We start from the raw sequence: 26651 nt of genomic DNA on the forward strand, positions 1-26651 counted from the left end.
TTGTTGAACTTAAGACATTTTGCCACAACTTGAGAAGTATGCTTGAGGGTCATTGTCCATTTGGAAGACCCATTTGCAACCAAGCATTAACTTCCTGACTGATGTTGCTTCAATATATCCACATCATTTTACTATCTCATGATGCTATCTGTTTTGTGAAGCGCACCAGTCCCTCCTGCAGCAAAGCACCCCCACAACATGATGCTGCCACCCCCGTGCTTCATGGTTGGGATGGTGTTCTTTGGCTTGCAAGCTTCCCTTTTTTCCTCCAAACATAACGATGGTCATTATGGCCTTTCAGGCTATGTCAATATAGGACTCATTTTACTGTGGATATAGATACTTTTGTACCTGTTTCCTCCAGCATCTTCACAAGGTCCTTTGCTGTTGTTCTGGGATTGATTTACACTTTTCACACCAAAGTAGGTTCATCTTCCTGAGTGGTATGACGGCTACATGGTCCCATGGTGTTTATACTTGCACACTATTGTTTGTACAGATGAATATGATACCTTCAGGCGTTTGGAAACTGCTCCCAAGGATGAACCAGAGGTTTTGGCTGATTTCTTTAGATTTTCTCATGATGTCAAGCAAAGAGGCACTGAGTTTAAAGGTAGGCCTTGAAATACATCCACAGGTACACCTCCAATTGACTCAAATGATGTCAATTAGCCTATCAAAATCTTCAAAAAGCCATGACATAATTTTCTGGAATTTTCCAAGCTGTTTAAAGGCACAGTCAACTTAGTGTATGTAAACTTCTGACCCACTGGAATTGTGATACAGTGAATTACAAGTGAAATAATCTGTCTCTAAACAATTGTTGGAAAAATGTCCTAACCGACTTGCCAAAACTCTAGTTTGTTAACAAGAAATGTGTGGAGTGGTTGAAAAACAAGTTTTAATGAATGCAATCTAAGTGTATGTAAACTTCCGTCTTCAACTTTCGTGGGATGATCTAGTAAGGGTGCATTTGAAATGGCATGTGACAGGCAGGTTTATGTGGAATGGGGAACTTTGACGAGTGGAATGGGGAAAAGAATGGTCAGTTAGACTACATGGAGGCAATATTATTGAACTTGCATGGACGGCACTCACGTGTGGAAGCCTGGGCGACCTTGAGAACCTTGTCAGGCCCTGTGAAAAGAGTAATACAAGAGGAATGATTGTAAACAAGGAAGACAGATTTGATTTTTTCATAGTATGACATTTTTATCGATTTGCACACACACACACTTTAATACATCCTTTATGCATTCAGGTAGTCCACTTTTCCGAATCCTCCTTTTGGGGATATATTATGTCTTATAAAATCACATGAACCTGTTTCCTAAGCCCCCATGTTATTTCTTTGATCATTATCTAAATGTTGCTAGGGATGGCATCTTTGCCACGCAGACTGAATCTGTTAATTGGTCCTGCATTGGATGGCAGCTGGATTCCAGAGAGAGTTCTTCTCTCTGCTGCCATGGAGGGAAATTGCCAGCAATGTATCGCAATTACGGGCTTCAACTATGAACTTTACACCGTGAAACTGACATTTTGTCGAAGCCTATCTTCACATATTCTGAATGCATGTTTTCTCTCTGACTGTACGGTTTCTTGTATGTACAATATACACCAGCATAATCCTTGCTTTCTCTTTGATCATAGCACATGGCACAGGGAGCTCAGGATAGTGGCAGTAAGCCTCCTTAGAGAAAATACAAGTATCTCCCTTACTGCCAAAAAAAATAAATGCAATAAACAGGCTTCCTTTCTTTTTTTCAGTGACAACATCGAGTCTTTGGTAACAATATTGAACAATGTATATAATATAGGTGAGCTATTACTGGAAAAACAAGGGCTCATCTTTCACACTGGGGGAAAAGTTTTCCAAAGGGAGACAGCCTCCCTGAAGCTAATGTGAATGTCATTACTGACATTAATTGTTAGCAATTAATGGGTAAACTTGTGCATTTCAAGTCCTGCCAGTGGCCCACATAGCAAATAGATTTAGAGAGAGTTCAATCAAATATTGTTATCTCTTATCTCAAAAGAGAGTGTGGTGACTCTCTGTAGACTGTGTGTGCGTGTGTGTGTGTGTGTGTGTATGCGTGTATGTGTGTGTGTGTCTGCGCATGCTGTGCGCATGTCAAAAAACGTGCTATGAGCAAGTGATAGGGGCTATTGTCTGTGAGTGTTTGTGTGTGGACAGTGGATAAGGGCCTGGCTGCCAGTGTGGAAGTTAAGTATCTATGACAGAGTTTTTATAACTGCTTATGAGTATATTATGGACTCTTATGGTCAGTGTAGTACTATTATAAGGCATTGTAAAGGACAATGTAATAAGCATGATACCCTTTGTTAAGTGTTATCCAGATTTTCAGCACTGAGTTCTCCTTCAGCCTGTGCGAGGTTGAAGCTTGCACCCCTGGCCTCGTGCCAGAGCCCACTTCGAACAGATGGTGAGAAGGAACTGAGCATTGCTCAGACCCAAAACCTGATTACAAACCACTTTGCGGGCCCGCAATTCGACGCACAGTTTGAAGACAGACAGTGCAAGGCTGCCAAATGAATGGGAAACAAATATCATTTCATTTCAACCAAATGCCTTCATTTAATTTTTTCTTGTGCGCCATGCTCAAATTGCCCAACCCCCCCCCCGAAAAAAAACTCACATAAAGAATAAATTTGAATCCAAACCGAACGCTTGAACAAATGTAATATCAGCGTCGCTCAAATCTCGTTTCTGAAGACATGAAAGGAAATGAGATGAAATGCTGGCAACGTGACTAGAAAAAAAAACGCTCAAATAATCCAAAAGATGACAAGGCGGCGATACAAAGGCTTTGTAAAAAAATACACGCCTTTGACTGATGAAAGCTTAACTAGTAGCTATTTCTTCACGTCTGTCATTTGATTCGCCATGTTGTCAAACCACAAGGGAATTAACAAAACTCCATTCCCTTCTATTGTTTGGAAGAGGTTGAGGGGAGTCTGTGAGCTGATGCCAGCAGTCATAACTCAAACCTACTGCATTTATGTTGTACAGACACATTTAGTAAATACTTCTCTTAACAACTGCAAGACATACTAAAAATATAAAGCATTTCTGAAATTCTTATGAACAGTTTATGAAGGTGGCATGTATAGGTTATGAATGTGTTATGAAGTCCTTATGTAGGTCACCTTCAAGTAAAGCACCAGACTTTCCTCTGTTTACAGCCTTTCCAAAGTAATCACACATTAAATAAATTTTTTGTTGTTGTTGCTTTGTGTGAATTAAGCAACTGTCACTTGTTCTGGGGTAATGACCGCTGTGGGTAGAACATGCCCTTATGCACAGATCTAGGATCAGCTTCTCTCCCCAACCCCTAACCTTATCCATTAGGGCCGAAAACCACAAACCTGATGTTAGATTAGCATCTAGGGACAATTTTATCCCACTCTGTTATGTGTAGAGCGGGGCTAGGATATGCGTAACAGTAGCACTGACAAATAGAATTGCCATGACAATAAAGTCACCGAGTTTGATTGGTCAAGAGAGGATTGATCAATTGTGCAGAAGGAACGTCAAGGAGAGTGACAATGACATGAGGCATTTTAGTGTAAAAACAGCCTATGTAATGGTTTGCTTTATTCACCTCTAAAAATGTAGTATATTTGTGATTTTAAATGAGTATAGCATCAACTTCTTTCATTCAAATGTTTTTAGAGTTATGGTAGAGGTTGCAGTGGAGATGTGTGTGTCTCACCTCTGCCTCGCTGCCTTCTCTCAGGTTGTATGTGAGGTTGTGGAGGATATCTGCAGTGAACAGGCTGGCGTACTCTGGGTAGAACTCCAGCACCTCCCTTAGAGCACGCACACTGATGTACTGCAGGTCGCAGTAGGTCAGCGCCTTCACGTCCGCATTAGTCTTGATCACATGATCCGTCCCCGGCAGGTCGGAGCCAATCAGATCCCCCTTCCCTGTAACCAACCAGTCAGCAACATACAGTAACGGCACGTGTTGGTGCTGCTGAGGAATCATTGGCCCTGTCCAGAAACCCCCTAGCCTCTACCCCATAGGTACTTGTGGAAATCTCCTCTAGTACCCCCAGCCAGTTCTAGTTTCTCCAGACAGTTCTAGTACCCCCAGCCAGTTCTAGTTCCCCCAGCCAGTTCTAGTACCCCCAGCCAGTTCTAGTTCCTCCAGACAGTTCTAGTACCCCCAGACAGTTCTAGTACCCCCAGACAGTTCTAGTACCCCCAGACAGTTCTAGTACCCCCAGACAGTTCTAGTTCCTCCAGCCAGTTCTAGTTCCTCCAGCCAGTTCCAGTTCCTCCAGCCAGTTCTAGTACCCCCAGCCAGTTATAGTACCCCCAGCCAGTTCTAGTTCCCCCAGCCAGTTCTAGTTCCTCCAGCCAGTTTTAGTACCCCCAGCCAGTTCTAGTTCCTCCAGCCAGTTCTAGTTCCTCCAGCCAGTTCTAGTACCCCCAGCCAGTTCTTGTACCCCCAGCCAGTTTTAGTACCCCCAGCCAGTTCTAGTTCCCCCAGCCAGTTCTAGTTCCTCCAGCCAGTTTTAGTACCCCCAGCCAGTTTTAGTACCCCCAGCCAGTTCTAGTTCCTCCAGCCAGTTCTAGTACCCCCAGCCAGTTCTTGTACCCCCAGCCAGTTCTTGCACCCCCAGCCAGTTTTAGTTCCTCCAGCCAGTTCTACTTTTTTGAACAAATCCAGTACTAGCACACGTTATTCAACTAATAAAGGACTTGATGAGCAGTTAACCAGTCAAATCAGCTGTGCTAAAAGAATAATAGATCAATTGAGTGGATCTGGGTACTCGAGGAGAGGTTAAGGGAACTCTGGTATAAGCAAGGTGGTGAAAGTCCTATCAAGCCCATCAGATGTTTATCATATTCCATCCCCACTAGTCTCTCTTCAGAGTAGGGTGAAGTTGCCCCTAGACACTGATCTTTGGTCAGTTTAGCATTTTCCCCACTAATGGTTAAGTTTTGAATTGGGGGAAGGGAAGCTGATCGTAGATTTGTACCTAAGGGGAACTTCACCCTCTCTCTTCGGTCCCACATATGACCTACAGATGACAATGACCTTTGACCCCTTTTACTAACCTAGGATGGCCAGCACCATGCTGTCCTTGAGCACCTCCAGGGAACCCGAGCAGACAAAGTAGTTAGCGTGGAGCGCGTCGCCCTGCCGGATCAAGTACTCGCCAGGGGCGCAGAACGAGGTCTTGATGTGGAGGGAGAGCGAGCGCAGACAGCCACGGCTGGCCCCCTCGAACACGGGCAGCTGCAGGATGTCCTTGTTCAGGTGCATGGCGATGTCGGCCCGCAGCTCGTCTGGGAAGTCGTGCAAGAGCTGGAACGGGGAGAAAGAGGAAGAGAGAGAGATAGAGAGAGGGAGCGGTGAGGGAGAGAGGGAAAGCCAGCAGGAAAGAGAGAAAAAGAGAGAGAGAGCACTTGACCAATGTAAAAAGGACCGTGTCAACTTATCAATGTGGCTACCATATAGTGTGTTGTAATAGAGTAGTGGCTGCAGAGCACACACTTAAAGTTGTAAAATGTATTTTAATGTAAAAAATAATTATATTATAATGTATATTACTGTCTTAATTTTTGCTGCACCCCATGAAGTGTAGCTGCTGCCTTGGCATGAGCTAATGGGGATCCATAATAAATACAAAATGCAATAAGATAGCATAAATCTGAGCTGGATTTATGCATCGTTCTGTTGTTGTATTGTGGTTGCATTATGGTCGTATGACCTTACCTCGTTGGCATCGATGCCATTGTTAACGGACCAGGTGGTCTGGAAGTACTCCAGCATTCGCTGTTTGAGCTGCTGGGGAAGACGGTGAACCCTAATGAAGTCCTTCAAGTCCTTCATGCGCGTGTGGTAGAGGGAGCGCCGCGAGTACATCCGCTGGATGATGGCCGTCACGTTACCAAATACCACCGCATGCATCAGGGCTGGGGGGAGAGAACAGAAGAGAAGAGGAGAGGAAAAGAGAGGAGATGCAGAGGAACAAGGCACACATTTTAATTCCCCATAACCACAGTGCAACTTACAAATGAAAAGACGCCAAACTGCATCCAAACTTTGGGCCTGGACCTGGCATGCCCGCTTGCCCGGGTGGCAGCGCCAAACCAGGGGGCCACACTCACCCCCTATGAGCATAGTGCAGATAGAGAAGATCTTCTCAGCGTCAGTGTTGGCACACACATTGCCGAAGCCCACGCTGGTGAGGCTACTGAGGGTGAAGTAGAGGGCAGCGATATAGGAGCTGCGTACTGAGGGTCCGCCCAGTGTGCTGTTGGCGTATGGAGTCTCCAAACGCTTGCCCAGCTCATGGAGCCAACCTGGAGGGTAGAGGGTGTAGGGGTGAGACCAGGTCTGAAGGTCAGCATTCATATAACTCCAAGCCACGCTTACTTGTATAACTTAGGGTTTAAAAAATATATATATATATGAATCAACATTGAGAATTCAGACAAGTCGTGCTGCAAGAAAACTGGGCTGGGGAGAAAGAAAATGTTATTTTTGTGAACAAATATTTCATTTTGTCAACATAATAAAACAAATTGTTGTGGAAATCTGTTGCAGCTCAGGTCGACTACAAAACCCACAATGCAGTGCTCTCTCTCTTGGCTGGCTGGCTAGCTAGTTAGCAAACTTAGCTACACACAATAATACTAAAGTTAAAATCAGCATGTGGTGTATCTAGCGAGCTGTAAAATTGCCTAAACAAACTGCACTATCAATTTAAGAGTATATCTCACTGAGTTCAACTTGTCAGAGCAAGTGCAGAGTATGCAACAAGGGCCCTTTCCCACATTTCCCAAAGACACAGGGCACATTGTGAGATTGTACTTGAGGGAGAAGCTGAGTTGAATAATTTAGTACAATTTTTTAAATTGAACACATCTAAGTGAAATATCTACTTTGTCATGATGATATAAATGGATGGATGTGTTCTAGACAAATATGCCCATACCATCTATTGGCTGATTTGGCGATTGGGAGTGCAGGTAATTGTTATAAAAGCGTTATGTAATGTGATAGTGTGTTATCCCCTATCGCCAGTGACGAGAACCATGTAGTATGACCCTTTCCGACACAAGTTCCGGATTTCACATACGGACCACTTAGAAGTTAAATCACGGGGAGCATTTTTATTTTAACCACTGAACATAGGTTTACAAGATATTGATTGGAGTTTCATGATTTTTATTTATTGGGGATGGATCATGCCTTTAAGAGTGATGTTCTGGATGCGCAAGAGGAGACACTTCTACTCTAATAATGGAAAATAAATGCTGTTTGTATCGTTACAGAGCAAGCGTGAACATCTTCTGTTGCGGTGCACTGCCTATGTCACTGTTCAGGTGGTCTGTCATCAAAGACTTCGAGTGATGGGGGCGTTGGTTGCTGGTTGCCACCCCTGCCAGGGCATACCAAGAGTCAGGAAGCTGGCATGGACTTAAAGGAGCTGGTGGAATGAGATTGTGTCCTCCAGGGATAAATAAGGCCCAGTATTGCTTTCCTTTGACACACACGTGGACACACACTTACGCATTTCTACACGCACATATGGGGTTGGAGACTTAAATTTGGTGCATCTATCAATGAGTATGATCAATGTGTGGGTGCGCATTGCGTACATGCACACAAGTGAATATGTCTGTACACCCCAGGCCCTGGTATTTGTGTGTGTCACCCACCCACCCACTCGGCCCTCACCTTCCTCACTCAGCCAGCCAGACTCACCTATGTCCCAGGTGTCAGGGTCGTTGTTCTCCATCTCCTTGCGTCCGATGATGTACCAGATGCAGGCCATCCAGTGGGCCAGCAGGGCGAACATGGACATGAGCAGGGTGAGCACCATGGCACTGTACTGGGAGTAACGGTCCAGCTTCTGGAGAAGCCTCAACAACCGCAGCAAGCGGACCGTCTTCAGCAGGTGGACCAGGGAGGTCTGGGACCAAGAGGACAGAGAGGACAAAGATAAGAACAGATTTTTCTTCTTTTTTTTAGATTCATTTTGAGAGAGTGGAGTATGTGTGTAGATCATTGAAATTAAAAAGTAATTTAAATTGTTTTAATTAGAATTGTTTTCCACATTCACTTGGTGGTGGAGGAGGTTGAAGATAATTGAAATTAAATCCGAATTAAATGTATTTTTTTTTACATTTAAGGCAACATTCATGACGACAAAATGTGGAAACTATGAAAACGAGCTGCCAGAACAGCTCCAATGAGCGTTGGAATAGCTTCTACAAGTGTCTGGAACTCTATTTGAGGGATGCGACACAATTCTTCCATGGGAAAATTCCATAATTTGGTGTTTTGTTGATGGAAAATGCCTCCTCAGACGCCTCGCCAGAATCTCCCATAAGTGTTCAATTGGGTTGATATCTGGTGACTGAGACGGCCATGGCATATGGTTTACATCATTTTCATGCTCATCAAACCATTGAGTGACCACTCATGCCCTGTGGATGGGGACATTGTCGTCTTGGAGGAGACCACTCCCATTAGGGTAGAAAATTATTCACCATAGGTTGAAGGTGATCACTCAGAATAGCTGTGTATATACTATCGGTGGTCATCGGCCATTGAACATAAAGATTACACAACAAGTTGAAAATCGCAAATTCAACAATGAGTCGTTTGGAAGGTATCAGTGGCTAACTGCAAGCATTGCAAAGCAACCAGTATCCTGCTATTCAATGGAGTGGCTGTGTATTTTTTTTCTCTGAGTTCCCACTATAAATCCAGAGAATGCCAGACTTTGATGACAAAGTTTGATTTAAAAAATTGCCCACAAAGGACTGCCGCGCCACCTTCAGTGAGCACATCACAAGCCAAGGTGAATCCAAATATGTATTGTATGCTGCTGCATAAATTATGTAATATGCCAGGGAGATATGTATACTGTAGCTAAGAAAGTAATAATAAGTGTATGTTGTGTAGTAAGCTGATAGTAGCCCATGTGCCTCACCCTAATGATTTGGTCTATTTTCACGTCTTCATTTCGCCTAACATTACTGTTCTGACTCGGTGGTGCTGCATATGTAGCCTATAACCTGTTTATGAGAAATCTCATAATCTAATGTTGTAAGAGGTTTCATTGTCTGCTTATATGCCCCCTTTATTTATCCTACGGTTCTGACTTAGTGTACAGGGAAAATACTGTAAGAGCAGCCCATGTTCTGCATTCTGTTGCTGTACATTTCAAAAGTGCTGAACACAGTTATATTGACTACGTCCGTCTTACTCCACGCTCGCTCATTAATGTCTTCATCGAAATTACGGAATGCCTCTTCTCTGCTCATCGTTCCCTTATGCCATAGTTTGTACATCTCAATTATCAGTAGCAACCACATTTGTTTAAGAAAGTCAGCCATATCAGCTATGTTTTTGAAAAAGGCAGTATACGAGGCTGAATGAACGGTTTCGCTGCCAGACAAGGCTCCGCTGATAGCCAAGTGTAGCAGTGGTAAGGATTCACTCCATTGTGCTGGAAAGAAAGCTCTGCTGTTGAGACAGCTTTATGTAGGCCAGTATGGGGGCACGGTTTGTGGGCACCACTTGTCGCCGTAATAGTGCAATTAATGTATTGTTTAGTGTTGTGTAGTGTCTTTGCTGGCATGCATCTAAAAAAAATTGGGGGGAGTTTACCCCACCAAGATTTACATGCTAAAATCACCACTGCCCTGTAGGCACCTTCAACTTACCAAAGGTATTATAAATTACACTTGCTGAAATTCACTTGCCTCCAACCAAATTAATTAGAATTTATCAAGGCCATTTTTTTTATTCTTTGAAGTGAATTTGTATGTGTATAGGTACAGTATAGTGCACGTGAATATACAACCTCATATACCCACCACGGTGATGTTGAAGGCATAGAGCAGGTCAAAGGGCAGTGCAGCCACCAGGTCGACAAAGAACCAGGTGGTGGCGTAGTGGATGCAAATGGAGCGTGCCTCGTACACCACCTGACCCGACGTGCTCACAAAGGATGTTCGGAAGTTCAGGATGATGTCTGTGAATGGAGTGGGTATGAAATAAGTGATAAGGTTCCAAGATAGCTAAATGTTTGCTTAGTGGTCACAGGAATGTTTCAGTCATGGTAGCATAGTGGTCACCCAACCCTTGGGTAAAACCCTGTGCATGCTTTTGCTCCAGCCCTGCACGACAACACCTAATTCAACGTATATCTCACCAAGAGGTGTGCACACCCAAGTTTTTCAGGACCAGCATCTGACCTGGGTTCAAATACTACAAGTATTTTAATTCATTTCAGATTAATTTCAAAGTAAGTATTTGGATATTTTTCTTAAAAATAGTTGAATATTGGAAATACACTTGGAATGTATTGGTATGTATTTGAAAATACTATAATACAGAGACAAGGGTATTTCCAAATACGCATATTTCAATATTTCATGCATTTGAACCCAGGTCTGTTTGGTCCTATGGTATTTGAAATATACTTGGAAACAATTGATGAAAATAGTTGAAAATATTATTTATAGGAAATCATTTGAAAATACTTTAAAAAACTTCAAATAGAAGTAATCCAGCCAAATAATTTGAAAATAATTAAATACAGAGAAAAAAAGTATTTAAAATACAAATACTTAAATAAGAATGTATTTGAACCAAGGTCTTAGTCTGACCAGGACACATACTATCTATCTTGGAAATGTATCTACTACGGGATAAACACTGGATCAGATGAATATACTGGACATAACAGTTAATACAGTTAAGACTAAGAGAACAGCAAACCATAATTAAGCCAAATCCTGACGTGATTATTTCCAATCTCTTGCCTCCTATTCCCTAGATCCCAGATATCCTACCGCCTATAGAGTATCTCCATGGTGATGTCGTTGATGTTGGTGGAGCAGGTGGCTGCTTTCAGCTCCTATTTCCTATCCCTTATCTCCTACACCTTACCTCCTATCTCCTCCTATCCTTTCACCTTATCCCCTTATTTCATAAGAACATCTCCATGACAGTGTGGTTTTTGATGGAGAAGCATCCAATGTCCTATTCCTTATCTCCTACAACCTTCCCATCTCCTATACCTTTCCTTTCGTTTTCTCCCTTACTTCCTTACCCCCTCACCCAGGATGGAAGAGCATTTCCTCCACAATGTCGTTAACAATGATGGCACGTCCCATTTCATATTCCTTACTTCCTACATCTTACAACATACCTCCTACCTCCTATTCCCTTACTCCGCCCATCTCCTCACCCAGGATGAAGAGCATCTCCACAGCGATGTCGCTGACGATGGTGGCGCGGGCGGCCGTGTCCAGCTCGTCGTAAGGCGTGAAGCAGACGTTGTAGGGCACGGTGACCGCCACATAGAAGGTGGCCAGGAGGATCATCCAGTCCCATAATGCCTTGGATATGCTGTAGTGAAGCAGGATGAAGCGGGACTTCTGCACCGCCGCTACCTTATACTCCGGGAGGGACGAGGGCTTCTCAAACATGTTCTGAGGGCGAGAGAGAGAGAGAGATGTGTTGGTAGAATGATTAAAGGATGAATGGGATTGTGTGTGAAGTGAGGTGCTGAATAAGCTCCAAAACAGTCACCCACTTGGGCCAGTTTCTCAAGTTCCTCCGTTTCTCATTGTTTCTGCTACACATCATGAATGCAAAAGGTATCACATTTGTCCATCAGTGCCCTATCAAAAAGCGAGGTCCTCCGATCAAGATGACTTCCTGTGAGGGAGGAAGTGAGGTGACGATGAAGGGGAAATGACCAACTACGCCACACTGAGCATCAGAATGACATGCACGATTTCAACTCTTCCTTCAACATCCCCCCATCCAAAAGTCATCAGCTATTTCTTGCCCAAGTGTATTTCTCAACTTTTCTCATCTCGTCTCATTAAAGACAAATGAGAGAAGTGCCGATTCGACTGAACTTCGCCATAAAAATTTGAAATAGCACTTATTCATTCCCCCCTCATTAGAATTTTTGATTGAGAAAGCTAATCATGGGTGAGATATATTATAATACCATAGCGAATCAGAGTGTCCTTCCGTGGTTGGCATAATGACAGCGCAGATCTGACTATTGGACGTTATAGCCATAACAATGAGACATTAAGTAAAACTATTACTTTAGACAGAAATGAAAGAGGGGTGAAGGGAAACAGAAAAGGCGAAATGGATCAAGAACTCCAGCCACCCCACCCACAGCCTGTTCACCTCACTATCATCTAGAAGGCGGAGACAGTACAGGTGCATCCAAGCTGGGACCGAGAAATGCTTCTATCTCCAGGCCATCCGACTGTTAAACAGTCATCACTAGCTGGCCTACTATACCCTGCACCGTAGAGACCTCTTGCCCTATGTACATAAAGTCATTGAACACTGGTCACTATAATAATGTATATACTATATATATATATATATATATATGTATGTATATTATGTATATATATATATATAATATACATACATACATATATATATAGTATATACAGTATATATATAATATATATATATATATATATATATATTATATATATATATATATATATATACTATATATACTGTATATACTATATACTATATATATATATATATATATATATAATATACTTACATACATATATATGTAGTATATAGTATATACATATAATGTGTGTACACACCTATTCCATTTATATACTGTCCATACTGTCTACACACACATATATATATATATATATATATTCAATTTATACAGTATATATATATATATATATATTGTGTGTGTGAAGGCAGTATGGACAGTATATAAATGGAAAAGGTGTGTACAGCAGCAGTTATATAGGATGAAACATGACTAGAACAGTGTATACATATAAAGTGGGTAAAACAGTATGTATACATTATTATAGTGACCAGTGACTTCATTGCTTGTTCAGATATTTCGTATCATTTCATGTATTTGTTACTTTCTGGAATATGTGCGTATTGTTTTGAGGGGGGGGGGGGGTCAGCCTGGGTAATTAAGTATGAAATGTAATTTCCCTGGTATGTGTCCGGGAGGCGGCGAGCACCGTTGTGCTGCTGTGTAATCTTCTTAATGAGGCTCCTCGGGATGGATAGCCCTTACGCAGGGAAATAATTGGGAGAGCGAGGGAATTGTGGTCACACAAAAAAGGAGGGAGAGGAGGAGAGTGGCGTAATTATAACATTCCTAATTTTGTATGTGTGTGGGGAATAGTAAACGAAACAAACATTTTGCTAGTCCCCACAAGGTCAAATGCTATTTCTAGGGGGTTTAGGGTTAAGCTTAGAACTAGTGTTAGGGTTATAATTAGGTTAGGGTTAGGAGCTAAGGTTAGTTTTAGGGTTAGGTAAAATAGGATTTTGAATGGGACTGAATTGTGTGTCCCCACAAGGTTAGTTATACAAGACCGTGTGTGTGTGTGTGTGTGTGTGTGTGTGTGTGTGTGTGTGTGTGTGTGTGTGTGTGTGTGTGTGTGTGTGTGTGTGTGTGTGTGTGTGTGTGTGTGTGTGTGTGTGTGTGTGTGTGTGTGTGTGTGTGTGTGTGTGTGTGTGTGTGTGTGTGTGTGTGTGTGTGTGTGCGCCAAGATTGGGATCAATTAGGAATTTCTTCATTTAAATTCAATTCAACCCAAGAATTTAAATTTGCATTAGACACATCTCAGAGGAAGCAGAATTTGAATATAATTTCATTCAAAGAAATTCAACAGATGTGAAATAAAGTCATTCCTTTGACATATATTTTACAAAAAATGTCTGTCACATAATTCCAAAAAATATACAGATACCATTTCAAATATGAACTTGATTATAACTCAGCTGTCCCAAAAGAAATTGTGATGAGATGTCAGATTGTTCTCTTCCATTCTGTATCTTTGATTTGATATAATGCATTCTGGGAAATGTATTTTTTCTCATATGTAAGTGAAATTTGAATTATTATAGACAACCTACAAAATTATACAATAATATTTATAATTTTAGGCAAATGAGTTAAAAAAGGTAATATTTCAACCATATGTTATGCATATACATGGTTATACATGATGTCAACATCTACATTTGTATAGGGATGTGTCTACATACAGTACATAATATCCATTTGAATAGCCATTACCCATTTAATTTTCATTGAATAGAAGTTCTATCTTTAATTAAAATTCTGCTTCCTGTGAGGTGTGGTCAATTCAAATTCAAGAATTTAATTGAAATTAAAGGGCCCTTCGCAACTCCATTCAGAATTGACCCCAACCCTGGTGCGTGCGTGCGTTGTAAATGTCGGGAATTGTCCCCAAACCATCACCTCTTGACCCATAATGACAGTCTCCTCTCGATTGTGAAAATGTGCAATATAAAGGGAAGAAGAAAAGAGGGACACTTCACAGTTACAATGACCATGTGTTATTTCCCACTTGTTTCGATGTTTCCCCCACTTCAATTAAGAAGCTGAATGGCACTGAGGCAAATCCTAAGAAAAAGCCAAGCTGCTCGGACCGATTTTTTTTTATTTTAGCGAATGAGTCAGGGACGTCAGCGAACGCTGGGACTTCTTTTTAATTTGGCTCACATTACATCACCGGGGTCGGGTCAATCCATCCTTCCGACAGCCAACAGAGCACGTCCTAGTGTTGATGAGAGGCGAAAAAGCCCGCTGCGGGCACCAAGTGTTGCTAAATCTCCCTGCAGCAACAGTTGATCTTTGTACTTCATCAAGCTTTACCCAGGCAACCCTAACGCGTATATCCCCCAACATGCTTTGAGCTGAGAAAAACAAACCATGACACAGACAGATCATGGTCTCCCATCGTCTCTTGATGAGGTAGCCCTGCCTGTGACTTCAAAATCAGTGTCAGCCAGTTGGTTTCTCTCGTGAGCAACCCGGGTTTATATCTCTCTTGTAACACAGAAAGACATATTCTCTCTCGAGCAGAATACAGCATAGAGTAAAGGTCCAACCAGCTGAAATAACAGCATGGTTACTGTTAAATTTGACCACAGTAGACAGACGTACAACGACCAAACTCCACATTGTTGCTTCATCATCTCCCTCTTGAACACTCCACAACAACCTGCTCACATAAAAAGAAGGTCAAGACTGGTGGACTCATTGGAAACTGGGTTACAGTAGATGATATAAACCAGGGGGGACTAGAATTACACACTCTCAACCCCATAGGGAGATAGAAAAAGAGAGTGGAAGAGGCAACGAGAGGACAGAAATGAGAAATACTTAGCTGAATCAGGTGTTTTATAGAGTAGTTCTGGAACAAAACCCTGAACACCCAGTAACTCTCCAGGAGGAGGGTTAGCCAACCCTGACACAATCGATTCCTTGCCTCCTTAAAACCCACAGAAAGACGAATTGAGATAGATAGTTCTTCCCAACTCCCCTGAACAACCAGCCTAAATATAGGAATTGGGGGTAATCATGGTGTATTTTAGGGCACTGAGATGCTTTGCAGTTATCCCACACTTTCTCTGAAGTTACAGCGTCAATCCTTCGACAGCCTGTTCTCTCTTCTCTCACACACAGGTGTTCCTTCCTTCCTGCCTTCCTGGACTGGTGCTACAAATAGTGAGCTATTCACAGCACGACCAACTGCTAACAGGGAAGAAATGAAAGGGGGGGTAATGATATACACTACCGTTCAAAAGTTTGGGGTCACTTAGAAATGTCCTTGTTTTTGAAAGAAAAGCACTTTTCCCCCCCCAATTAAAATAACATCAAGTTGATCAGAACAGAACAGTGTAGCCTTTGTTAAATGTTGTAAATGACAATTGTCGCTGGAAATGGTGGATTTTGTTATGGAATATCTACTTAGGCGTACTGAGGCCCATTATCAGCAACCATCACTCATGTGTTCCAATGGCACGTTGTGTTAGCTAATCCAAGTTTATCATTTTAAAAGGCTAGTTGATAAACCCTTTTGCAATTATGTTAGCACAGCTGAAAAGTTTTGTTCTGATTAAAGAATCAATAAAACTGGCCTTCTTTAGACTAGTTGAGTATCTGGAGCATCAGCATTTGTGGGTTCGATTACAGGCTCAAAATGGCCAGAAACAAATATCCTTCTTCTGAGAAATTAAGGCTATTCCATGCGAGAAATTCCCAAAAAACTGAAGATCTTGTATAACGCTGTGTACTACTCCCTTCACAGAACAGCGCAAACTGGCTCTAATCAGAATAGAAGGAGGAGTGGGAGGCCCCGGTGCACAACTGTGCAAGAGGACAAGTACATTAGAGTGTCTAGTTTGAGAAAAAGAAGCCTCACAAGTCCTCAACTGGCAGCTTCATTAAATAGTACCCGCAAAACACCAGTCTCAATGTCAGCAGTGAAGAGGCGACTGACTATAGGCTGCTGGCCTATGTAGATATTCCATTAAGAATCAGCTGTTTCCAGCTACAATAGTAATTTACAACATTAACAATATATATACTGTATTTCTGATAAATTTTATGTTATTTTAATGGACAATTTTTTTCTAATTGACCCCAAACTGCCTTTGGAAGGTATTCAGGCCCCTTGACTTTTTCCACATTTTGTTAAGTTAAAGCCATATTCTAAAATTGATTAAATAGTATTTCCTCATCTATCTACACACAATACCCCATAATGATGAAGCTCAAATAGGTTTTTAGAAAGTTTTGCTAATTAACTAAACATAAAAAACGGAAATATCACATTCACATAAGTATTCAGACCCTTCACTCAGTATTTTGTTGAAGCATCTTTGGCAGCTATTACCTGCCTCAAGTCTTTTTAGGTATGATGCTACAAGCTTAGCACACCTGTATTTGGGGAATTTCTCCCATTCTTCTCTGCAGATCCTCTCAAGCTCTGTCAAGTTGGATGGGGAGCGTTGCTGCACAGCTAATTCAGGTCTTTCCAGAGATATTCATTTGGGTTCAAGTCCGGGCTTTGGCTGAGCCACTTGTGCCACTCCTGTGTTGTCTTGTCTGTGTGCGTAAGGTTGTTGTCCTGTTGGAAGGTCGCCCCCCAGTCAGAAGTCCTGAGCGCTCTGGAGCAGGTTTTAATCAAGGATCTCTCTGTACTTTGCCTCGATCCTGACTTGTCACTCAGTCTCTGTCACTGAAAAACATCCCCACAGCATGATGCTGCCTCCACCATGCTTCACCGTATAGACGGTGCCAGATTTCCTCCAGTCGTGACGCTTGGCATTCAAAGTTCAATCTTGGTTTCATCAGACCAGAGAATCTTGTTACTCGTGAGCGGCTTTAGGTTCCCTTTGGCAACCCCAAGCGGGCTGTCATGTGCCTTTTACTGAGGAGTGGCTTCCGTCTGGCCACTCTACCATAAAGGCCAGATTGGTGGAGTGCTGCAGAGATGGTTGTCCATCAACTCTAGAGCTCTGTCAGAGTAACCATGGGTTCTTGGTCACCTCCCTGACCAAGGCTCTTCTTCCCGATTTCTCATTTTGGCCGGGCGGCTAGCTCTAGGAGGAGTCTTGGTGGTTTCAAACTTGAGACCACTGTGTTCTTTGGGGACCTTCAATGCCTTGACACAATCCTGTCTTGGAGCTCTACGGACAATTCCTTCAACCTCATGGCATGATTTTTGCTCTGACATGCACTGTCAACTGTGGAATCTTATATAGATGGGTGTGCGTTTCCAAATCATGTCCAATCAATTTAATTTACCACAGGGGGACTCCAAGTTGCAAAAACATCCCACGGATGATCAATGGAAACAGGATGCACCTCGCTCAATTTCGTGTCTCATAGCAAAGAGTCTGAATACTTATGTTAATAAGGTTTTTTGTTTTTAATACATTTGCAAACATCTCAACCGACCTCTTTTCACTTTGTCATTACGGGGTATTGTGTGTAGATTGCTGAGGATTTTTATTTATTTATTCCATTTTAGAATAAGGCTATAGCACAACAAAATGTGGGAAAAGTCAAGAGATCTGAATACTTTCTGAAGGCACTGTATATACAGTACCAGTCTTGGACACACCTACTCATTCCAGGGGGTTTCTTTGTTTTTACTATTTTCTACATTGTAGAATAGTAGTGGAGACATCAAAACTATGAAATAACACATATGGAATCATGTAGTAACAACAAAAAAGTGTTAAAAATATATATTTTATATTTGAGATTCTTCAAAGTAGCCACCCTTTGCCTTGAGGACAGCTTGCACACTCTTGGCATTCTCTCAACCAGCTTCATGAGGTAGTCACCTGGAATACATTTCAATTAACAGGTGTACCTTGTTAAAAGTTCATTTGTGGAATTTCTTTCCTCCTTAATGCGTTTGAGCCAATCAGTTGTGCTGTGACAAGGTAGGGTTGGTATACAGACGATAGCCTATTTAGTAAAATACGAAGTCCATATATGATGGCCAGAACAGCTCAAATAAGCAAAGAGAAAAAACTGTCCATCATTACTTTAATTAAGACATGAAGGTCAGTCAATACGGAACATTTCAAGAACTTTGAAAGTTTCTTCAAGTGCAGTCACAAAAACCATCAAGCGCTATGATGAAACTTGCTCTCATGAGGACAGATACAGGAAAGGAAGACCAAGCGTTACACCTGCTGGGGAGAAAAAGTTCATTAGAGTTACCAGACTCAGAAATTGCAGAGCAAATAAATGCTTCAGAGTTCAAGTAACAGACACATCTCAGCATCAACTGTTCAGAGGAGACTGTGTGAATCAGGCCTTCATGGTTGAATTTCTGCAAATAAACCAATAATAAAGGACACCAATAAGAAGAAGAGACTGGCTTGGGCCAAGAAACATGATCAATGGATATTAGACCGGTGGAAATCTGTCCTTTGGTCTGATGAGTCCAAATTTGAGATTTCTGCTTCCAACTGCTGTCTTTGTGAGACGCAGAGTAGGTGAACAGATGATCTCCGCATATGTGGTTTCCAACTTGAAGCATAGAGGTGTGGTGGTGTGGGGGTGCTTTTCTGGTAACACTGTCAGTGATTTATTTAGAATTCAAGGCACACTAAACCAGCATGGCTACCACAGCATTCTGCAGCGATACCCCATCCCATCTGATTTGCGTTTGGTGGGACTATCATTTGTTTTTCAACAGGACAATGACCCAAAACACACCTACAGGCTGTGTAATGACTATTTGACCAAGAAGGAGAGTGATGGAGTGCTGTATCAGATGACCTGGCCTCCATAATCACCCGACATCAACCCAGTTGCGGTGGTTTGGGATGAGTTGGACCGCAGAGTGAAGGAAAAGCAGCCAACAAGTTCTCAGCATATGTGGGAACTCCTTCAAGACTGTTGGAGAAGCATTCCAGGTGAAGGTGGTTGAGAGAATGCCAAGAGTGTGCAAAGCTGTCATCAAGGGTGGCTACTTTGAAGAATCTCAAATATTAAATATATTTAGATTTGTTTCACACTTCTTTGGTTACTACATGATTCCATAATAATGGCCTGGGGCTGTTTTTTTAATGGTTTGGGCTAGGGACCTTAGTTCCAGTGAAGGCAAATAACGCTACAGCATACAAGACATTCTAGATTATTCTGTGCTTCCAACTTTGTGGCAACGGTTTGGGAAAGGTCCTTTCCTGTTTCAGCATGACAATGCCCCTGTGCACAAAGCGAGGTCCATACAGAAATGGTTTGTCGAGATCTGTGTGGATGAATTTGACTGGCCTGCAAAGAGCCCTGACCTCAACCCCATCGAACACCTTTGGGATGAGTTCGAACACTGATTGCGAGGGACTTTCTTCCAGTGTTCCAACATCTACTGGAAAGCATTCCCAGAAGAGTGGTATAGCAGCAAAGGGGGGAACCAACTCCATATTAATGCCCATGATTTTGGAATGAGATGTTCGACAAGCATGTGTGCACATACTTTTGGTCATGTAGAGTACACAAAACACTAAGAACACATGCTCTTTCCATGACATAGACTGACCAGGTGAATCCAGGTGAAAGCTATGATACCTTATTTATGTCACTTGTTAAATCCACTTCAATCAGTGTAGATGAAGTGGAGGAGACTGGTTAAATAATTGAGACATTGATTGTGTATGTTTGTCATTCAGAGGGTGAATGGGCAAGACAAAATATTTAAGTGCCTTTGAACAAGGGTATGGTATTAGGCAGGGGCACAACTTTCACTTGGGATGGGGGACGGCCCCCCACATTCTGAAATTACATTCCCCCCCCCCCCCCAGTTTTATCATTGCACTCTGATGCAAAACGCAGCTCTGGGTGTACTTTAAGAACGCGTAGAAGCCTCAGAGAGATCAGGTAGGCTGTTTTCCAGTTTCAACCGGCTGGATTTAGGACCTCACAGACAACACCACAGCATGCCGATAGGCTGTGTGAAGCCAAAGCTTCTGAAAGGCTGGCGTATTGGACCAGCATGGGAGAGATGAACCGAGGCAGCTGCTGTCTGTGTTGTTCTTTTTCTCTGAGTTGTAAAAGCAAGGAGAGCAGAAACTGGCTTCTCCTTAGTTGACTGATCTCGCTGGCAAGATTAAAAAAAAAAAAAAGTTTATTCCCAGTGATGAGCTAGTAGTGTAACTGACATTCTATGTTAGCTAATGTTTCATCCCCTCTCGACTGAAGTGAATGAACACCTAGCAGCTAGTTAGCTAGCTAGCAGCTACCACAGCCAGTTCAGCTCGAGCTAGCCTCTAGCTATCTGCCAGGTAGCAGCATCTGTCACGTCTACTCCTGCTCCTCCCCTCTGGCTTTGACTTCGCCGGTTTACTGACTACTGGTTCTGGGAACCATCATTACGCACACCTGGCTTTCATCATTACGTGAACCTGTGCTTCATCATTAAGCACACCTGGACTCCATTACCTCACTCATTACCTCCCCTTTATCTGGCACTCCTTTAGGTTCTTTCCCCATGCAGTATTGTTTCTGTTTTCATGTTGTACCAGTCCATGTTATGTGTTATACTAAACTTACTACCTTCTACTCGTCTCCCAGCATTTATGTTACAGTATCTAACAGCTGTTGGAAATGTATGGAAATGTTTTATTGCCTTTGTTTTGTCCTGTTTCAGTCAATTTGATGATGCACCATTGTATCATTAGAAAGTAGAGCTATCCAAATGTTGGCTAATTCTAGCTAGCCCCTAAATGTAGCTATTATTTTTGCCTCAATCACACTAGACCTGAATGAAACGATGAAATCAGCGACCAAACGATTGAAGACCGATATTCTGACATTTATAGGACAAGCAAGAAGCTTCAAAGATTTAAACTTTAAGGAAGTCTGATAAACCTCTAAAGTCGATTTCCAAACTGTATCAAGGGTTGATAGAGGCTTTGCCCGACACAAAACCTAGGAGACGCTATTGACGATGAATGGATACAGATATGTTAGAATGCCCATTCATGTTCATATAATCTCAGACATAAGCCAGTGAAGCTGAATATCATGCACACAGAAGTGTAATTATTCTGCTGGAGGTGTAAAACACAAACAGGGACGTATTTGCATATGTTATGGTCTTGTGAAGGCTAGCTGAATTCTACCAAAGAGTATGTTCTTCTATCTTAGCATGTCTACAGATTCTTCCTTCTCCCTGTTTTTGTTTGCTTGGAAAAGTTGATAGCGGAGACTTATCAGAAGAAACTGTAACCTAATATGTAAAGTGGTAAAGAAATGCATTGCCATTTCTTCTAATCCTCCCACAATAGATGGAATAAATGTCAAGGTATGTGTCACTAGATTTGATTTATTATAAGATTAAGGGTATACTGTGCAACTTTCATAAGGTTGTGATGTCTTATATGGAATATGGTACAGCAAAAGGAGTCTGTATTGAAAACATGCCCACACCAGGGGAGATACAGTTCCTATTTAGGAAATCCCTAGCTCCTGGGCTGCTCAGTCCTGGCCCTGGGGGTCTGCCATACTGTCGTTGTCACTCTGGCCTTTGCCTAAAACACACCTGAAACCAATAATGAATATTTAGTCTGGTTAAGCTTTGATAAAGATAAAGACAATCAAAAGTCTTTGTACGTCATTTGTAAGAGTTGTTAATTTGTTAGGCTATTGGTTGAAGGTGCAACAAAATATTATTGAATTATCATTGATCTAGTTCAGTCTTATCAATCGCTGAAACATATTTTAAAATGATCTCTTACTTGTTGACTGGGCATTTTTGTGTACTTTATGTTGTTCTAAATAGAGATGGTTCAAAGGGCCATGGGTCATATTAGATTGTGTAGAAATGCAGGAAATTAGCTTAAGATACCCAGACCCCCCACCAGGTTATGCCCCCCCCCCTACTTCTAAAAACAAAGTTGCGCCCCTGGTAGTAGGAGCCAGGCGCAACAGTTTGTGTGAAGAACTGCAACACTGCCGTGTTTTTCACGCTCAACAGTTTCCCGTGTGTATCAAGAATGGTCCACCAGCCAAAGGACATCTAGCCAACTTGACACAACTGTGGGAAGCATTGGTGTCAACATGCCCTGGCGAATTTAGGCTTTTCTGCGGACATAAAGGGGTGGGGGGTGGGTGCAACTCAATATTAGGAAGGTGTTCGTAATGCTTGGTATACTCAGTGTATGTATGTACAGTTGAAGTCGGAAGTTTACATACACCTTAGCCAAATACATTTAAACTCAGTTTTTCACAATTCCTGACATTTAATCCTAGTAAAAATTCCCCGTCTTAGGTCAGTTAGGATCACCACTTTGTTTTAAGAATGTGAAATGTCAGAATAATAGTAGAGACTAGTACTTTAACTTCCTGACTGTTGTCTTGAGATGTTGCTTCAATATATCCACATAATTTTCCTACCTCATGACGCCATCTAATTTGTGAAGTGCACCAGTCCCTCCTGCAGCAAAGCACCCCCACAACATGATGCTGCCAACCCCGTGCTTCACGGTTGGAATTGTGTTCTTTGGCTTGCAAGCCTCCCCTTTTTCCTCCTAACATAACAATGGTCACATAACGATGGCGGTTTTGGAGCAGCGGCTTTTCCTTGCTGAACGGCCTTTCAGGTTATGTCGATATAGGACTCGTTTTTACTGTGGATATAGATACTTTTGTACCCGTTTCCTCCAGCATCTTCACAAGGTCCTTTGCTATTGTTCTGGGATTGATTTGTACTTTTGGCACCAAAGTGCATGCATCTCGAGGAGACAGAAAGCGTCTCCATCCTGAGTGGTATGACGGCTGCGTGGTCCCATGTTGTTTATACTTGCGCACTATTGTTTGTACAGATGAACGTGGTACCTTCAGGCGTTTGGAAATTGCTCCCAAGGATGAATCTTGTTTGTGACTTGTTTGTGTCTACAATTATTTTCTGAGGTCTTGGCTGATTTCTTTTGATTTTCCCATGATGTCAAGCAAAGAGGCACTGAGTTTGAAGGTAGGCCTTGAAATACATCCACAGGTACACCTCCAATTGACTCAAATGATGTCAATTAGACTATCAGAAGCTTCTAAAGCCATGACTTTAATAAACAGCTTTTCCAAGCTGTTTAAAGGCACAGTCAACTTGGTGTATGTAAACTTCTGAACCACTGTAATTGTGATACAGTGGATTATAAATTAAATAATCTGTCTGTAAACAATGTTTGGAAAAATTACTTGTGTCATGCACAAAGTAGATGTCCTAACCAACTTGCCAAAACTATAGTTTGTTAACAAGAAATTTGTGGAGTGGTTGAAAAACAAGTTTTAATGACTCCAACTTAAACCCTTATTCTAAAATGGATTAAATTGTTTTTCCCCCTCATCAATCTACACACAATACGCCATAATGACAAAGCAAAGACAGGGTTTTAGAAATGTTGTCAAATTGAAATAGCAAATTTACATAAGTATTCAGATCCTTTCCTCAGTACCTTGTTGAAGCATCTTTGGCAGCGATTACAGCCTGGAGTCTTCTTAGGTATGACGCTACAAGCACACCTGTATTTTGGAAGTTTCTCCCATTCTTCTCTGCAGATCCTCTCAAGCTCTGTCAAGTTGGATGGGGAGGGTCGCTGCACAGCAATTGTCAATCAGGTTCAAGTCCAGGCTCTGGCTGGGCCACTCAAGGACATTCACAGACTTGTCCACAAGCCACCCCTGCGTTGTCTTGGCTGTGTGCTTAGGGTCATTGTCCTGTTGGAAGGTGAACCTTCGCCCCAATCTGAGGTCCTGAGCGCTCTGGAGCAGGTTTTCATCAAGGATGTCTCCGTACTTTGCTCCGTTCATCTTTCCCTCAATCCTGACTAGTCTCCCAGTCCCTGCCACTGAAAAACATCCCCACAGCATGATGTTTCACTGTAGGGATGGTGCCAAGTTTCCTCAAGACGTGACGATTGGCATTCAGAGTTGAATGCATTCAGTTGTACAACTGACTAGGTTTCCCCTTTCCCTTTCCCTTTGCCAGTCTTGGTTTCATCAGACCAGAGAATCTTGTTTCTCAAAGTCTGAGAGTCCTTTAGATGCCTTTTGGCAAACTCCAAGAGGGCTGTCATGTGCCTTTTACTGAGGAGTGGCTTCCGTATGGCTACTCTACCATCAAGGCCTGATTGGTGGAGTGCTGCAGAGATGGTTGTCCTTCTGGAAGTTTCTCCCATCTCTACAGAGGAACTCTTGAGCTCTGTCAGAGTGACCATTGGGTTCTTGGTCACCTCCCTGACCAACGTCCTTCACCCCTGATCGCTCAGTTTGGTCGGGCGGCCAGCTCTATGAAAAGTCTTGGTGGTTTCAAACTTCATCAATTTAAGAATTATGGAGGCCACTGTGTTCTTGAGGACCTTCAATGCTGTAGACATTTTGGAGTACCCTTCCCCAGATCTGTGCCTCGACACAATCCTGTCTCGGAGCTCTACGGGACAATTCCTTTGACGTCATGGCCAATTGAATTGACCATTTAATCATTGGAAACAGGATGCAACTGAGCTCAATTTTCGAGTCTCATAGCAAAGGATCTGAATACTTATGTAAATAATGTATTTATTTTTTCTATTGGGGTATTGGGTGTAGATTGATGGATTTAATCCAATTTAGAATAAGGCTGTAACGTAACAAAATGTGGAAAAAGAGAATGGGTTTGGATACTTTCCGAATACGCTGTTAACTGGAGAGAGAGAGAGAGAGAGAGAGAGAGAGAGAGAGAGAGAGATTTTCTCTGTGATCCCATGAGCATTCCTAGAATATAAATTAATAAATCCTGTAATTTAGGCAGCAACGATTATAGAAATCCCAACGTGTGTGTAATATAGAGAGAAGAGTAATACCTCATACTTGTGCGCATACATGACCATACACACAATCACCACAAGCTTTTTGACCATACCCACACACTCGCTCTACACACATGTGCACACGCACACACACGAGCGCACACACATGACAGAGTGAGTGTCATCTCTCCACCTCCCTCTGTGTTGGATTTATAGTTGGCTTCCCCCTCTGTCGCACACTCACACTTGGAGAGGAAACATGATCCTCGTTCTGGGTCTCTAGGTAGATGAAAATGCCAAGAGAAACGGCTACAATTACCATATCCCTATGGTACTGCAATATATGTTACAATATACTGGCATGTTCCCAAAATATACTGTAATAATAGATGCTCATAATAATATGTTTAATGACATTGTGTTATAATTATGTTATAATAATATAATTTAGATGTATCAACCTGCAGTGTGTAAGGGACAATCTATCTTTTAATATATTTTATCTATAGCAGGTAAACATAATCTTAAAGCTGAAATGCGCATCATTTGAAACAACGCCACTGTCCGCCCCAGCGCACTGTGCTATCTTACCTCCAAACGAGCTTCAATGCCATGCAACACTCCTTCCATGGCCTCCAACTGCTCTTAAACGCTAGTAAAACCAAATCCATGCTTTTCAACCGTTTGCTGCCTGCACCCGCACGCCCAACTAGCATCACCACCCTTGATGGTTCCGACCTAGAATATGTGGACATCAATAAGTACCTAGGTGTCTGGCGAGACTGCAAACTCTCCTTCCAGACTCATATCAAACATCTCCAATCCAAAATCAAATATAGAGTCGGCTTTCTATTTCGCAACAAAGCCTCCTTCACTCACGCCGCAAAACTTACCCGAGTAAAACTGACTATCCTACCGATCCTCGACTTCGACAATGTCATCTACAAAATAGCTTCTAGTACTCTACTCAGCAAACTGGATGCAGTTTATCACAGTCCCATCCGTTTTGTTACTAAAGCACTTTATACCACCCACCACTGCGACCTGTATGCTCTAGTCGGCTGGCCCTCGCTACATGTTCGTCGCCAGACCCACTGGCTAGAGGTCATCTACAAGTCTATGCTAGGTAAAGCTCCGCCTTATCTCAGTTCACTGGTCACGATGGCAACACCCACCCGTAGCACGCGCTCCAGCAGGTGTATCTCACTGACCATCCCTAAAGCCAACACCTCATTTGGCCGCCTTTCCTTCCAGTTCTCTGCTGCCTGCGACTGGAACGAATTGCAAAAATCTCTGAAGTTGGAGACTTTTATCTCCCTCACCAACTTTAAACATCTGCTATCTGAGCAGCTAACTGATCGCTGCAGCTGTACATAGTCCATCGGTATATAGCCCACCCAATTTACCTACCTCAACCCCAGATTGTTTTTATTTTATTTACTTTTCTACTCTTTTGCACACCAGTATCTCTACCTGCACATGTTCATC

The 26651-nt window shown here is 42.4% G+C and overlaps 1 protein-coding gene across 1 annotated transcript in view; it reads right to left on the reverse strand.

The window, feature by feature from the left end:
• Positions 1–26651, reverse strand: part of kcnh4b (potassium voltage-gated channel, subfamily H (eag-related), member 4b) — a 62792-nt gene that overhangs the window by 11681 nt on the left and 24460 nt on the right. Inside the window, exons 5-12 of the mRNA XM_064923716.1 lie at positions 11254–11497; positions 9875–10032; positions 7752–7959; positions 6149–6343; positions 5754–5953; positions 5093–5342; positions 3738–3952; positions 1099–1137 (exon numbers count right to left, since the gene is read on the reverse strand). Of these exons, the coding sequence (XP_064779788.1) occupies positions 1099–1137; positions 3738–3952; positions 5093–5342; positions 5754–5953; positions 6149–6343; positions 7752–7959; positions 9875–10032; positions 11254–11497 (1509 nt within the window). The remainder of the gene's footprint in view (positions 1–1098; positions 1138–3737; positions 3953–5092; positions 5343–5753; positions 5954–6148; positions 6344–7751; positions 7960–9874; positions 10033–11253; positions 11498–26651) is intronic.

The sequence above is a fragment of the Oncorhynchus masou genome, chromosome 18 (assembly GCF_036934945.1).
Source record: "Oncorhynchus masou masou isolate Uvic2021 chromosome 18, UVic_Omas_1.1, whole genome shotgun sequence".
Lineage (NCBI taxonomy): Eukaryota > Metazoa > Chordata > Actinopteri > Salmoniformes > Salmonidae > Oncorhynchus > Oncorhynchus masou.